This window comes from Notamacropus eugenii, chromosome 2 (genome assembly GCF_028372415.1).
Source record: "Notamacropus eugenii isolate mMacEug1 chromosome 2, mMacEug1.pri_v2, whole genome shotgun sequence".
In the NCBI taxonomy this organism is placed as follows: domain Eukaryota; kingdom Metazoa; phylum Chordata; class Mammalia; order Diprotodontia; family Macropodidae; genus Notamacropus; species Notamacropus eugenii.
In genome coordinates, this window is record NC_092873.1 from 494,266,475 (window position 1) to 494,282,394 (window position 15,920).

General features: G+C 41.8%; 1 protein-coding gene across 2 annotated transcripts in view; it reads right to left on the reverse strand.

Annotated features, from left to right (window-relative positions):
- MCOLN3 (mucolipin TRP cation channel 3) overlaps positions 1–15,256 on the reverse strand; it is a 49,339-nt gene extending 34,083 nt beyond the window's left edge. For both annotated transcript variants that reach the window (XM_072648908.1, XM_072648909.1), the window contains exons 1-3: positions 14,928–15,256; positions 9,776–10,005; positions 3,330–3,497 (exon numbers count right to left, since the gene is read on the reverse strand). In XM_072648908.1, the coding sequence (XP_072505009.1) occupies positions 3,330–3,497; positions 9,776–10,003 (396 nt within the window). In that variant the 5' untranslated portion in view covers positions 10,004–10,005; positions 14,928–15,256. The remainder of the gene's footprint in view (positions 1–3,329; positions 3,498–9,775; positions 10,006–14,927) is intronic.
- Between the last annotated feature and the right edge of the window lie 664 nt (positions 15,257–15,920).

The following is a 15,920-nucleotide window of genomic DNA, read 5'->3' on the forward strand; positions in this document are numbered from 1 at the left end:
TTTGAATCTTACCCCAGATTCTTAGTAACAGTGTAAACTAGCTAGCAAAGCTTAATCTCATCTATAAAATAGATGTATGAACAGGTATAGCACTGGCCTTGTAGAGTGACGATGATGATCAATCAATCAGTCAATCAATAAGTACCTCCTATGTGCCAGGCACCCTACTAAGGACTAAGGATACAAAAAGAGGCAAAAGCCAGTTCCTTCCCTCAAGGAGGTCACCACCTAATGGGGAAGAAAACATGCAAAGAGATATATATAAAGCAAGTTCTGTGTGTGTATGAAATAATTAAGAGAGGGAAGGCACTGGAATCAAGAGGAATTGGGAAAGGCTTCCTGAAGAAGGTAGTATAATGCATAGAGACTTTTACTATAGTTATTCATTATTACTTTGATTCTTTTTTTAAAATTATTATTCATTATTGGTCTTACTATGTTGTAGTTATATGAAGGCATGGGTAGCTTTCAGAGATTTGGTGTACACTATCGCATTTACTCATCTGAGCCAGAATACTCACAAACATCAAGACTGGTTTAACAAAATAATGGGGAGATTCAGAAGCTGCTAAATTAAAAAGGAGAACTCCATAAGTTTTGCCAACAGGATTCATCTGATGCCTATATGCATATATATGCCTATATGCAGTCAACACCTATCCTCTGCTCAGGCACAGCCACTCCTATTAGGATCATCTGTTCCTATGACTAGATTTCCAAGAATAAAGAGTTTACATTAATCTCTAGGAGATATTTGACTTCTGATGAAAAGCGTAGTATGGGTGCCAAGGTTTTTTTATACTTTCCAGATTCACTGGAGACTCAAGTGAGTACCAATCCTAAACAGGCTAAGGAATTTTAGAGGAAAATAGCTGAACTGTAATTTCCCCATAGCTCATACATTTAGACAGATTTGCCTTGGAGCGGCTTTAGGATAGGAGTCCTTTACTGGAAGATCTATAAACTTTTTTTTCCATAACTGTATTTGTTGATGGGTCTGGAGTCAGAAAAACTGATTTCAAATCTTGTCTCAGGTACTTACAAGCTGTGTCACCCTGGGCAAGTCACTTAACCATGGTCTACCTCAGTTTACTCAACTGTAAGATGAGGATAATAAGCACACTTATCTTCCTGGGGTTGTCGTGAGGATCAAATGAGATAACATTTACACAGTACCTGGCACATTCTAGGTGTTGTGTAAATACTAACTCTTCTTATTGTAAATGGCTTCCTTTGGGAATCCTATTTTATGCCTTTTAAAATATGCTTCTGAGAAGAGGTCCATAGGCTTTACAGGACTGATAAAAAGTTCCACAATAACAAAATGAAGTAAGGCACCCCTACTCTTGGATATCATCTCCTTCTGGAAGGTTGAAAGCTCAATACTGCAGATAAATCTTTTGATGCATGTTGCTATGGGCCTTTTGTTCCAGGGTCTATGTAACTTCCTTTGACTATCACTGAAGTTTTCTGGATTAATTTTGTTTTTCACTTTGTAGAAGAGTGATGCTGGTGAAAAAGGATCCAAGATGGTGCCAAGGAAGCCCTTGCCTTCACTGGCAGTTTGACATCTTCACTCCAAGTAAATTAACTCTAATAAATGATGGACCATTATTGCAGTGACGTATTGACGACCATCTGTGAGAGTTTCTAAATCTGTACCGCAGCACTAACTCCAGGTGAGGGCAATCTGGTTTCAAGAACACTTTCAGGGTGACTAAGAGAGTAAATCATTAATCTGGAAGCTTTGGGAGAAGTGGTACCATGGAATAGCATGGATCTCAGGATGCATCCATGGAACCTAATTCAGCTTTCAATTACTAACCATATGAGAAATCCGCTACCAGGCTGTGCTTGCCAATTAGACTCAGTGTCTTGGGGTAAAATTATTTATAAGACCATAGCTTTAAAGCTGGAAGGGAGGTCATTTAGGTCAACTCATATTTTATAGCACTTTGCATAGTCCTGGAACTTATTAGGCAACTGATAAAGGTTGGTTGGTTGGTTGGTTGGTTGATTGATTGAGAGACACAGATGAGGAAATTGGGATCCAGTACCAAGGTCATGCCTTGGGGCACATAAGGAGAAAGAAGCAAAGCTGAGATGTGCCCCCAAGTTCCCTGACTCCAAATCCAGCAAGTTTTCAATCATACTATGACAAAGCTCTCATTCTGTTTTCAGACCCTCACGTATGAGTATCAAAAATAATAATAAGGACAACGGAGAGGAAATATGGCATCATGGTCAGAGAGCTGATCTTGGGGTCATGGCCTGGGCCATTCTGATGCCTACTGGCTGTGTGACCCCAGGTAAGTCACCTAGCCAAACTTTGAAGAAGTCTGATAAACATAATGACCAACCACAATTCTAGAGGACCAATAACAAAGCATGTTACCCACCTCCTGACAAGAGAATGGATGAATTCTGGGAGGAGAATGAGATCGGTTTTTGACCATGGCCAATGGGGGAATTTGTTTTGACTGACTATGAATATTTGTTACAAAAGGTTTTTGTATTTTTTCCCCATTGGGTAGGATGTGAGAGGAAAAGTACTTAAATTTTTGTTTATTGGAAAAAATGTAAAATTTATTTTTAAAAATAGAGGAAAGTTCTTTTTAAAACCCTACAAGTCATACACATATAGTAGTAGAATTCCCTTTCCAGTACTTTTCTATGTCAATAAAATTCTAGGTTCAAATAGAAACTAAACAATAAAAAAGATCAATAATTAAAAATTGGCATTTATATGAGGCTTTAAGGTTTATAAGGTATATTATTTCATTTGATCTTGACAACCTGCCTGTACAGTAAGTACTGGAGTTATCATTCTCTCCATCTTACAGATAAGACCTGAAGGTTGGAGAAGAGTCAGCTATTACTCCTATCAATCAATCAATCAATAAACCTTATTAAATACTTCTTATTGCCAAACACTGAGTCCTATGGTCATGGAATTGCGTAGCCCGAGAGCCAAAGGGATGTTGAAGGCTTTCTAATCCAAGCCCCTAATTTTGCATATGAGGAAACTGAGGGCCAGACAGAGGAAGGGTCTTGCCAAGGTGACAAATATAGTACGTATTAGACAAAGGATTCAAACCCATGTCTGTTGACTCCAAATCCAGTACTCTTTCCCCAGTATTTCACCAGTGCTGCTATGTTGAAAGGCTGGCATCTCTGTTATCAGAGGAAGTACCCATCTCAATGAAATTCCATATGTCTTGAAACAATGTAGACAAAGTAGGCAATACCAAGATGATGGCTTAGATATATCCCCATTAGCACCTCTCCAGCGCATGTTCCCCCAAGATCATGCTTGTACTTTCACTGACCTGTTGTATGGCAAAGAATATCTGGTCATAGACATCCGTTTGTGTGTACACAGCATAGGTGTCATCCATTCGGTCTGTGTATCCTTTCAAGAAGAGGTGTTTGAAGGCGACAGTGTTCTCTTCCTTGAAGGCAACTACCATCTGGTTGCTCAGCCCAAAAAAAACCAGCTTTTAAAGAAGGAAAACAAACAGGTATTCTTGTAAGAAGCTTACTGCTTCCAAGGCAATATTCTTGTCTAAAGGTGGGTACATTCAGTAAACTTTTATCATTGGTTTATATGTGTTCATTGAGGACATAAGGTGACACAGTAGAGAAAGCACCTGACCTAGAGTTCCCAAGACCTGAGTTCAAATCTTAACCTCTTAACTTAACTTTTACTTAATCTCTTAACCTTTGTCTGCCTCAGTTTCTGCATCTGAAAAATGGGAGTAATAATAGCAACCAGGGTTGCAAGGATAGGGTGAGATTAAAAACTGTAAAGAGCTTTGCAAATCTAAATCATCATATGAATGCTAAATACTTACTTTTAATTAATATGAAGGATAGGTTTCCAGAGTTAGAATCAAAGAACAAGGCTTTGCCTTGGTTGAATTCAATTTAGCAGCCATTCTACCATTCAAGAAGGAACATGGCACAGTGAAAGCCCTGGGCTCAAATCCTGTTCCTGACACCAGTTGGGTGACCATGGGCAAGTCTCTTAACTTTTCAGCACCTCAGGCAATTCTCTCAGAAATATCTTCAAAATCATAGGTGGATTGTAATCTCTATACTTCAATGAAATGACAGATCCTAAAAACTTTAAGTGACTTTTTGAGGGAGCTGAATTTTTGTTAGTGGTGGCTGGGGGTTGGGGGGGGGCGGGGAGGCAGAACCATGATACAAAAGTAACATATGAGCTTTTGCTATTAAGGATCTAGCTATTTTGTTGGTGAGAGAGCCAATGTATTGTTTAAATCAATACAAAGTAGGATATCAATCAACCAGCATTAAGCACTTACTATGTGTTAGTGGGTATCCCCTAGCATGTATTAAGTACCTAGTATGTGTTACCAAGTATCCCCTAGGGATTGTGCATACAGACAAAAATGAAATACTCCCTTCCCTCAATGAATTTACATTCTATGAGGGGAGGAAAGAAGGGAGGGACAATATGTACCTGCGTAAAAATATTAAGAAACAAAAGGCAATATTCTGAGATGAAGGTGCCAGAAAGCTGAGGGAATCCCAAAAGGCTTTATATACAAGAAGTATTTGCTGAGCCTTGAATGGAGCCATGGATTCTAAGAGACAGAGGTGAGGAGGGAGAACTTTCTAGGCATGGGGAGCAGCCAGTGCAAAGATATGCTGATGGGAGATGGAATGTCACATGGGAATGGCAGACCTCAGAGTGTGGGAAAGGCAGGTATGTATAACATAAGCTAAATTTGTGCCAGATTGTGAAGGGTTTTAGATGACAAATAGAGTTTATAGTTGATCTTGCAGGTCATAGGACTATAGACTTGGAACCAAAAGGAACCAGAAACCATCTAGATCAAGCCTTCATTTTACAGATCAAGCAATCAGAGGGGAGGAGGGAGGGAGCACCGAGAATTCATCACTAGCCCAGGGACACAAAAGTGAGTAATTGGCTACGAGAGGTTTTCCTGACGGTAATTCCAGTGCCCTATCCATCACACCACCTGACTCTTTTCTATCACTGGAATTTGTTGAGCAGGGGAGTGACTTGTGCTTTAAGATCATCACTTTAGCACCTATGTGGAAGGTGGATTGGAGAGAGAAAAGACTTGGGGCCTGGAGACCAATGAGGAGGCTACTGTGATAGACTAGGCAAGAAGTGAAGAGGAGGAAGGTGAAGATCTGACCAAGGGTAGAGAGAAGGAGATGGATGCTTCTTACTCTGGTGGTAGATTCAACAAAACTTGGAAACTGATTGGATGGGAGGAATGAAGGTGAAGAACAAATCATAGATGACTCCAAAGATGCAAACCGGAGTGGGCTGGAAGAATGATGGTACCTTCAACAGAAACAGGAACATTTGGAAGAGGTGATACATTTGGGAGGAAAGATAATAAGTTCTCTTTTAGACAAGCTGAGTTAAGATGCCTAATGGGCATCTAATTCAAAATGTCCAATAGGCAATTGACCATTTTGTACTAGAGTTCAACAAAGACACTAGGACTGAATAATGAAATTACTTATCTGCATAGGGATATTAAACCAATGCGGGGGGGGGGGGGGGGTTGATGAGGTCATCAAAGGAGAGTTAATAGAGAGAAGAGAAAGAGGTCCAGGTTTAGAGTACACCCAAAGTTAAGGGAAGTGATCTGATAAAGGAGACTGAGAAGGAACAGTCTGACAGGAAGAGCGAACCAAGAGAGAGTATTGTCACAGAAACCTAGAGTGGAGAATGTCCAGGAGAAGAAGGTGGACAGCTGTGCCAAAGGCATAAAGGTTAAGATGACTGAGAACATATCATCAGATTTGATAATTAAAAGAGAACACTGATAACTTGGAAGGAGGGGAGCAGTTTCAGTTGGGAAATGAAGACATGGTGGCAATAAGTTTAACCAGATTTTTCTTAGAGTTTGCCTGAGAAAGAGAGGAGAGCTAGAGCATGAAATCTTGCTGGGATGGTAGGATCAGGGGAGAACTTTTTAATGATGGAGATAAGACTTGGGTGTGAATAAGGCTTAGTGCTGAAGTAAATGGTAGAAGCGTCATCATCACCATTAACAGCTGACAATGATAAAGTGTTTTAAATGCTTACAGACAATAAATAGGTATAATAATAAATTTTGGCTATGGAACTTGCCCAGGTTGGACCAGGACTTCTGTTTTCAATTTGACTTGGGACTCAGTGAAACAGGAACAACACCCACCAGCTCCTTTGCAAAAAGGGGACTAGCCACTTGATCCCTGAAGAGAGGGTTGGGGTGTTTTACATTAAGAGAATGATCTGCTCCATTGCCAGATTGCATTGCCTTCCAGTAAACTAAGACACTTGCCCCAGCCTTACAGACATCTGATACAAAGATGTAAATTATGTCTAAACATCTGATCATGTCCAGGTACTTTTATGGCAATAACCTTACCACAGAGTCTTTCTGCCTCTTTCAAATTATATTCAGGTCACTTGCCTGATGCTACTAAAAATGCACATATGGCAAGTTTCGAGATGTATTTGTTAAATAACTAACTATTTCCTTGTAAACACCCTGGGAAGAACAGGGGAATTAAATTAATTTCCTGAAATCAGGTCACTTCTTTGAACTTTCAGCTCTAGACTTCTCAGGCTGTTCTTTAATCTACTGAGTAAGATGGTCTAAGAAAAAGGCATGGGTAAGATGGTATTAATTATTAGAAACCATTCTGTTTCCTCTGGGACTTCAAGGCATTCAGAGCATCAAAGGCTTTAGAGTCAGTCAATAAACAAGCATTTATGAAATATACTATGCTTAAGGGCTGGCAACACAGATATAAGTAGAAAGTCCCTGCCCTGAAGGAGCTTACATTTTAATAGAGTATCTCATTTAAAGCTGGAAGAGATTTCAGAGATCATCTAGTTCAAAGGTTCTTAACCTGGTGTCCATGACTTTGTCTTTTTAATATTTTGATAAAATGTATTCCAGTATCACTGATTTCCTTTGCAATTCTATGTGTTTCATTTTATGCGTTTAAAGGCATTCTCAAAAGGGCTTCATCAGACTGCCAAAATGATCCATCACATTTAAAAGGTTAAGAACTCTTAATCTCCAACTTTCTCATTTTGTAAATGAGGAAACTGAGGCCAAGAGCACTGAAATGACTTACTTGTCCAAGATCAGAAAAATAATAGTCAGAAGGAAGATTCAAGCCCAGGTTCTCTAAATCTAACTTTGGTTAGTGGTCTCACTTCTGCACAGCTCGTCTCATTCGATGTCAAATTGAGTCATCAGAATTTACTGAAAACTGAACATGGAGGATCACGCTACTAAACTGAATATTGAACAGCTTAAGATGAAAACACAACAAAAGTGTATTAATTTGAGTATGCTTGAGTACATTTGTAATCAGGGGGGATCATATATTTCAGGTCTATTTTCAAAATTGTTCAATTTCGGAAAATCACAGCATTTAGGAGTTGGACTTTCATGGCCATCCATTCCCACCTAGACATGAAAGAAATGCCCACTGGAACATATTCACCTAGTGGTGATCTAACATCTGATCTACTTGAAGACTTCCAAAGGGGGGGGGGACCCACTATCTCTCAATACTATGTTACTTTTGGACAGCTTTTCCAAAGTTTTTACTGACATTGAGTCTTTACTGTTTTTTTCACAAGTTCCCCCCATTGCTCTTCTTTCCAACCTTTGGAATCAAACAGATCAAATCAAATCCCTCCCTCACAGAACAGCCTTTCCAATTCTTGAAGGCAGTTAACATGTCCTATCTCTTCCCCCTTCCCCCACCCTTTTTTTCTATAGGTAAAGAAGCCCAGTTCTTTCAACAGAACCACATATGATATGGACTCAAAACCTCAACCTCCTGGTTGCCTCTGGATGATCTCCAGTTTGTCAATGTCATTCTTAAGCCATGACACCCAGAATTGAACTCAATATTCTTTCATCAAGAGAAAAAAGATCCAAAGTAAATGGAAACCTCATATTATAAGGAAGAATACTGGCTTTGGACTCTAGGTTCAAATCCTACTTCTATCACTTACAACCTATATGTATTTAACATGTTGGGCCTCAGTTTCCTAACCTGTAAAATGCAAGTGTTACACTAGATGACCTCCAAGGTTCCTTCTAGCTCTAAATCTATGAACCTATATTTTAAAAGCTCAAATAAATGCAACATCTACTTTTCCCATCAAGCAACATCCTTTCCACTTTTTACACTTATTTAGCTCTGGTCCCCACCCTATTAAGGAAGAGAAAAAATACAACTACATCTCCCAACCAGTTTTACAAAGAAATTCTCCAACAATATTTAGAAGTGCAGAATAATAAATGATTCAAAATTCTCTTTGAACAACATGAATTAGTGTCCATCTGGAAATGGGTCTATGCACAAGAGTTTGGGTAACTATCTTTGCCCCTAACATATTCAAAATTATAGGTAATTTGAATAAAGACATGGATGGCACACCAATGAGGAAGTAATGTGAATTTAGAAGGGATGGCTAATAGTTTGGATAAAAGAATCAGGATTCCAAAAGACCTCAATAGGCTGGAATGATGGGCCATATCTATAGAAGGCGTTGGCAAGAAACCAGGGAAGGCTTCCTGCAGAAGATGAGATTGGAGGACATTCTTCAAGAAAGCCAAGGAAGCCAAGAGGCAAAAGTGAGGTGGGAGAGCATTCCAGGTATGAGAGGCATCTAGAAAAAAGGTACAGAGACAATTGATGAGAGTATCATGTTTGAGGAATGGTAATCAGGTTCATAGGCTGGATTGCAGAATATATGTAAGGAGTAGGGAAAATCACAACCAGATAGGATGATGGCTCAAAACCATGCTGGACAAAGGTGTTGCTGGGATTGTGATGTAAAGACAAAAGGCATCCACAAATTGCATATTTTTAGGGCACTAGGCTGAGTGAACCCAAGCAATGTCTGTGCCAGACACTCTACAAACGCAGGTTGCTAGGAAATTCAACTAGACAGGAACAGAAAGGAAACTAGTGATGACAAAACCTGTCCCTGAGCTTGGCGTAGATTGGTCAGTGACAGTTTCTCCTGCCTATTTGGGGACTTTCAGATAAACTTGACTAAAAATGAAAAGAGAAGTATGTTACACTGTTAACTGGATTTGGAGTTGGAGCACTTGGGTTGGAATCCTACCTCTGCCAATAAATAACTCTTTGGGTCTCAGTTTCTTCATGTGTAAAATGAGGGAAATAGATGCCCTCTAAGGTCCTCAGAGCTCTAAATCCAAAAGCCAATCAATATTCTGTATGAAAATGATGTTAATAACAAAAGTAAAAATCATAAGAATGAAAGATACAAAAAACAAAGGCCTTTTTCGTTAGTATTTAATATAATGATAATAACTGACATTTATAAAATTTCTTAAGTTTTACAAAGCACCTTCCATACCATATTTCATTTGAACCTCAGAATAAGCCCCTCAGGTGGGTACTACAGATATCATCCTCATCCTCATTTTAGAGACGATAAGGTCTAATTAACTTGCCCATGGTCATACCACTAGGAAGTATCAGGGTGGTATTTGAACCCAGGCCTTCCTGGGTTCCTGACTTATAGTCCAGCCCCCTATATCCACCATACCAGATGTTTCTCAGAAGGATGGGAGTTTCAACTGTCCAGGTGTTTTTAGTCTCTATGCAACAATATCTGTCCAGTTTAGATTCATAAAAATCAGAGGGTTGGCCCATTTCTACAATCCCTTCTTTTTGTTGATGGAAGGTTCATGTCATCTCTGATACCTGAAGGACCTACCTGGATTGTCACCATTGCAATTTTTAAAATCTGTATGACAAGCTTCCATGGTTTTCTACCTCGAGCCCAAAATTTCTCACAAGGGTTCATGAAGAAAAATTTGAGCTTCCTTCTCATCTGGTCTTCTAAAAGCAGCTCCTGAGAGACTGATGCATTTTGCTTCATATTGTAGCGACTGTCATCCTCTTGAGAGATACAACTACTTATAACTACTCCCGAATTTTCCATTTCTAGAATAAAAAGTGTTCATTGTGGAAGTCAGATAGTTTTTTTAAAAAAAAGCAAAAGAGAAAACCCATCTTCTAGCTTCAACAAGAGGTTTGGTTTCTGCAATCAATTACTGTCTTTTCAAAACCTATTTCATATATCTGCACACATCCGATAAGTGGTGTCCTCTAATATAAAAGATGTGCTTTTCCAATCTGACTCAGATACTGAGCAGAGCATTGGGTTAAATGAGTTTTCATCCTATCAAAAATAAATAAATAAGTCACCAAATGCAAGGGATATTTCTACTTTGAAAAGCATCCTTTTGTTAAAACAAGCAGATACACTCCTAGGAAGAGTCCCCTCCAGAGCTGTAACTAGGAATTTGCCACCTGGGGCAAATTCATTTGAAGTTATAGGGGAAAGGAATAAGCATTTATACCTATATTTACTGTGTGTCAGGGCATTGGGTATGGTTTTGCAGGGCAGTCCCCAAGAGGAGGCAATGGTGGGTACACAGTGATAGGCCGGGATCCTTGTGGCTGTTGCGTCCAGCAGGGTGATTATCAGGTATAGGAAAAGGATGAAATGAAAGCCCCAAATGATGGATGGCCCCTTGAGACAGAGTCCCAGAGTCCCTACCCTAATTATATCTCTTGATACTCTATAACATGCTTCTAAAGTGCGCGCATAGAGCCCTTGAAAGGAACAGTACACCCAATCCCCAGTTACCAATTAAGGCTTTTTACTCATAGTATTTGTTAAGGGTCTTTATCCAAAGAGTTGCCTTTTTAGGCACTACAAAAAGCTCTAAAACTGGGAACTCAAATAAATCTAAACTTAAACCTCAGATCTGGGAGATGCCACTGGCTTCCCTTCTAGTTGATATATCAAGGAGATGGGCAGTGGTCTGGGAATGTCCTCCACTGTGGTCGACTGAAACCTATCTATATCTATAACTTAGGAAAAGGCCCTTTGGGAGGTACCTGAGGCTCACAGACTGGTTTGCTCAGAGCCTGAGGCTAGCATCAAAGCTAGTATTTGAACCTACATCTGAATCCATGTCCATTTCTCTCCCCACTCCCCCGGGCTTTCTCTCTCCAGTGAGTGGTGACTGATGCTAGAAGATCAGAAGATTTAAATCTGGAATGACCTTCAGGGGCAGCTCGTCCAACCCCCTCATTTTATAGATGCAGAACTAGGATCCAGGGAAGTTAAGCAACTTACCTGAGGTCACACCAGTAGTAAGTAGCAGAAGTAGATTTGAACTCATTTCTTCTGACTCCTAATCCACTGCACTATACTCTGAAAAGAGGAAGCCTAACGTATGTGGGACAGCTAGGTGGCTCCATAGTGCATAGAGGGCCAGGCCTGAAGTGAAGAAGACTCAGCTTTCTGAGATTAAATATGGCCTCAGACACTTTGTATCTGTGTGGCTCTGGAAGAGTTTACCTGTTTGCCTCAGTTTTCTCATCGGTAAAATGAGCTGGAGAAGGAAATGACAAACCACTCTAGTAAACCACTCCAATAAAACCCCAAATAGGGTCACAAAGGGTCAGACAAGACTGAACAATTACTAAACAAACCAGAAATGTTGGATAGAGAGTTGGCCTCTGAGACAGGAATCAACAGGATTTTATTAAGCACCTACTATGGGCCAGCCCTATGCTAGGAACCAGTGGTACAAATACAAAGAATGAGACAATCTTTTCTCTCAAGGAACTTGTATGCAAACAGGCAGTTGGAGAGCTGCCTGTGTCAAATACTGACCATATGACCCAAGGCAGATTGCTTAACCTGTTAGTGTCCCAGACAACTCTATGAGATTATAAGTGCCAAATCTTCATTGGTAGAGGAAATTCTAATACACACACACACACACACACACACACACACACACACACACACACACACACACACCCCTGATGCTTTGGAAAGGGCATATTCCTGACAACGATTGAAATCGATCCCCATTTTGTGAGGTCAGTAAGTAGGTGTTATGGCGTTATTTTCTCATTTACAAACAGAGATTAAATAACTTGGCCAAAGTCACAATAAAGACTGAGTGGTGTAGCTCAGAATCCTGGCTGACACCTATTTCTATTTAATCTAATAAGCATATATTAAGGGTCTGCTATATGTAAGACATTGTGCTAAGTCCTGATAATAGAAAAGGAAAAGGTAACAGTACCTGTCCTCAAGGAGTTTCCGTTGTATTAGGAGGTACCTCTCGTAGAGAAGTTAAGTATAATACAAAGTGTAATCTAAGAAGCAATAGAGGTCGTTTTGTAATGCATTGGATAGAGGTGAGCCAAGTTCAAATCTAACCCCTGATACGAATAAACTGTGCGACGCTTGGCAAGTCACTTAACCTATGTGTGCCTCAGTTTCCCCAGATGTAAAATAGGGATCATAACAACGTCTATCTCCCAGGGCTGTAGTGAGGATCAAAGGAGATAATATTTGTAAAGCACCTGGCATGGAGGGGGTGTTTAATAAATGCTTGTTTCCACAACACTCCTTCCAAGGTATTGAGAGAGTGGTGAGGGGGAAAGAAATCAAGAAAGGTTTCCTGGGGAATGCCTTTGACCATTTTGTTATACTTTTAGAATTTCTCTTACTTTTCCCCTTCTTTTCAAAAAACTTACCTATGAATTTTAAAGATGATTCTGTGGTGATCAGTTTGGGTCTAATCATAAAATTGTACACTTCTGTTCATTACTCTGAGGGTCATAGACTCTAATTCATGCTCTCCATATCCCCCACTACACTTTTTTAAAGAAAAAGAAAACTAAGTTTAAAAAAAACCCTCTCATCCAGTGAGTAACTTTAATCCACAGGAGCAAGGAGAAAATGACCTAGCCACAATTAATTAATTACATTCAGTTCATCTCATCAGGTTATCCCAGAGGAAAGACACAAAGCACTCTTTACAAAGGGCTGGAGACTAAAGACCTGGCCGCAAACACTAGACCTAGCAAGCTGGGAGCCCTTGAAAGCCACAAAATCTCCAGAAACCTCTTAGCTGTTCAAGAGTGCACATGATGCCTGTCAAACACCCGCTTGGAGCGGAACCAGGCTAAGCGAAGCTGGGTTGGACTGCAAGCGGGAGGGAGAGTATGCATTTCAGGGATCAGGTACACTTGAAAGCTGCCAAACCAATACACATTACTGGCCAGTGGAATTTCACCTCTGCTGTCAGTAGTTTAGTGGAGCTGAGTAAAGACAAAAGTGGACACAATCACCTAAGTGCTTTCCATAGAGGGCTTTTATAAACAGAAAAAGTCACAATTCAGAGCACCTGGGTCCAAGGTCACTCTTTATAGCTCTCTTGCAAAAGCATCGGTCCCACTTAACCAGCAATATAACTTTGGCTTCGTTTTGTTTGTTTTTTTGTTTTGGTGTTTTTTTGCAAATATCCAGACTAACAACCAAAGCTATGTTGAAGCAAGCAAGTCAAGGGTAGGAACTCACGAAGAAATTCTGTAAAATTGCAGCCAAAAACCAAAAACTTTTTCACTTTAAAAGTCAACCTATTGAGATCAAGCTTTTTCAGATGGATCTCAGCGGATTTCAGACCTTGAAAGGGACCCTTAGAAAAAATAGGATCACAGATTTAAAGATGGAAGGGTCCTTGGAGGCCAGCTAAGAATCCAACCCCACATCTTGCAAATAGGAAAACTGAAATCCAGAAGGTCATAACACATTGGTTAAGATCACACAAGTAAGTGAAGGAAGGGGATTTTGAACAGGGTCTTCTGACTCAAGGGCCTTTAAGGCAGGTAAGGAAACCAAGGTCAGAGAGCTTGGAGGACACCCAATTATGGTGTCTGTGGTTCAGTCTACATTGGGAACTAGAGGCAGGATGGTGGAGTGAAAAATTAGTAGTGGATTTGTAGTCAAAGGCTCTGCTATTGAACTTCAGCTCTGGTGCTTACTACCTTGGGCAGGTCTCTTGACTTTTCTGGATACTGGCTTTCTTGCCTGTCCATTGAGAGCTTTGGAGGAGTGACTTCTAAAGTCCTTTCCAACTTTAAATTTCCAGCACTATAGAATTTGGACACTTCCTGGTCAGGAATCTTAACCATACTCTTTGGTTTCATTGTAGGGGAAGATGTGACCTTGGACAAGTCACTTAATTTCCCCTGGCCTCCGTTTCCTCAGTGGTAAAATGAGGGGAACAGTTGACCTAGATGGCCTCTGAGGTGCTTTCAGGCTCTTAGTTTCCTCATCCGTAAAATGATTCTAGTTGGCCTCTAAGGTCTGGACCAGCTCTAGGTGTATGATCCTATTATCTAGAAATGGGGAAGAGGAAGGGAGGGACAAGGTATGTGACCTCTAAGATCTCTTCCAGACCTCAATCTTATAACCCTAGTCCCCTGAGCTCCTCCCAGGAATATTAAGGCATGCAATGTCTTTCCCCATCTTCCCGACAGCTCATCACAAGTTGACTAATACTTCCTGCGTAGGAAGTGACCATCTCTTCCATTGGAGAGGCCGGGCGAAGAGCAGATCACTATCAGGGCAACCCTTGGAGAGAAGCTAAAGGGAGAGGGCTCATCCAGGAAAGGCCCTTCCTGTTCCTGACCCACCCCCCACTCCCTGCTCTTGGCCCCCTTAGGGACCTCTTCCCTCGGCCCTGGCCCAGGGCTGGGGACACAGTTGCGCCCTGATCTTAGCCCACGCTCACCTTTCCGAGGCAGACGTGCAGGAGGACCCGAGAAAAGCTGCAATTCGCATTCTGGACCAGTCCCTGGCCCGGTCCTTTCCATTTTGCCCACGGCCCCGGTGGCTCTGCCCCGGTTATTACTTATTAAACAGCCAGGCCCGGCTCTCTGCCCGAGCACCTGCCCCGGCCCCAAGGCGGCCGGGCAGAGTTCCCGCAACACCTGACGCGGGCAGCGGGCAGAGGGCACACCTGGCCTCCCGCCCCGCAGCGGCTTACCTGCAGCCCCAGCCGGGGAGGAGGGCGGCGAGGTACAGCTGAGCCCGGGTGGGGTGCCAAGAGCAGCGGCGTCTAGCTGGAGCCTGCCAAGCCCTGGGGTCACAGCCCCCCGGCTGGCCCGGGACGCGAGAGCCTGGGAATACCCTCCGTGGGCACTGGGGGCAAGAAGGCTACCCAGCTAGGGACTGACTAACGGGCTTTCTAAGCCTTCCCAGGGCCGACGGGCCGGCGGCCGCAGCCCCGACGTCTCCTGCCTTTTCTCGGATTTCTCCTCGGGTGCCCCGGGACAGGAGAGTGGCTCAGGACTCTGGCTCACGCAGTGTGGCGATGGCATCCTCCCCACCCCACCCCACTCCAGGCAGATGCACTCAACTCGTGATCCAGGCCCTTCACCCCACCCCGCCCTCCTTCCCCCTACTTCCCCTCCCACTCCTTTACCTCCCTCTGCTTTCCAGTCTGCTTTAGTCCCGGGAATTGAGAAGGGCTAGGATCCTGAATTAACCCATTGCCAATCCCCCACACTCTCTGAAAGCACAAAATTTGCCTGTGGGGGGAAGGTGTGGGAAGTCAGGTCACTCACTACAATGCAGTGAAGCCAAGTGGATAGAGTGCTGGATTTGGAGTCAAGAAGAAAGATCTGACTAATTGGATGACCTCTAAACAAGTCATTTAACTGAACTTCTCTGAGTTTCCTCATCTGTAAAATGGGGATAATGATAAACAAAGGCCTTACTTCATAGGGTTTTCAAGAGGCTCAAATGAGAAAAAGTGGGTAAAGTACTTTTATGAACAACATAAATGTTAGTTATCTCCTCTATCCTGTATTCCACAGCAGAACCAGGGCTATTTTCCAGTTTCCTAGTATGTATGTATGAATGAGCATATATGTATGTGTATATATATATGTATGTGTGTGTGTCTGTGTGCATAAACTCCAAAGCTCCATTTCAAGAACTCTGTGAGTCAGTGGGACTGGCCTACCGGAACCACCTG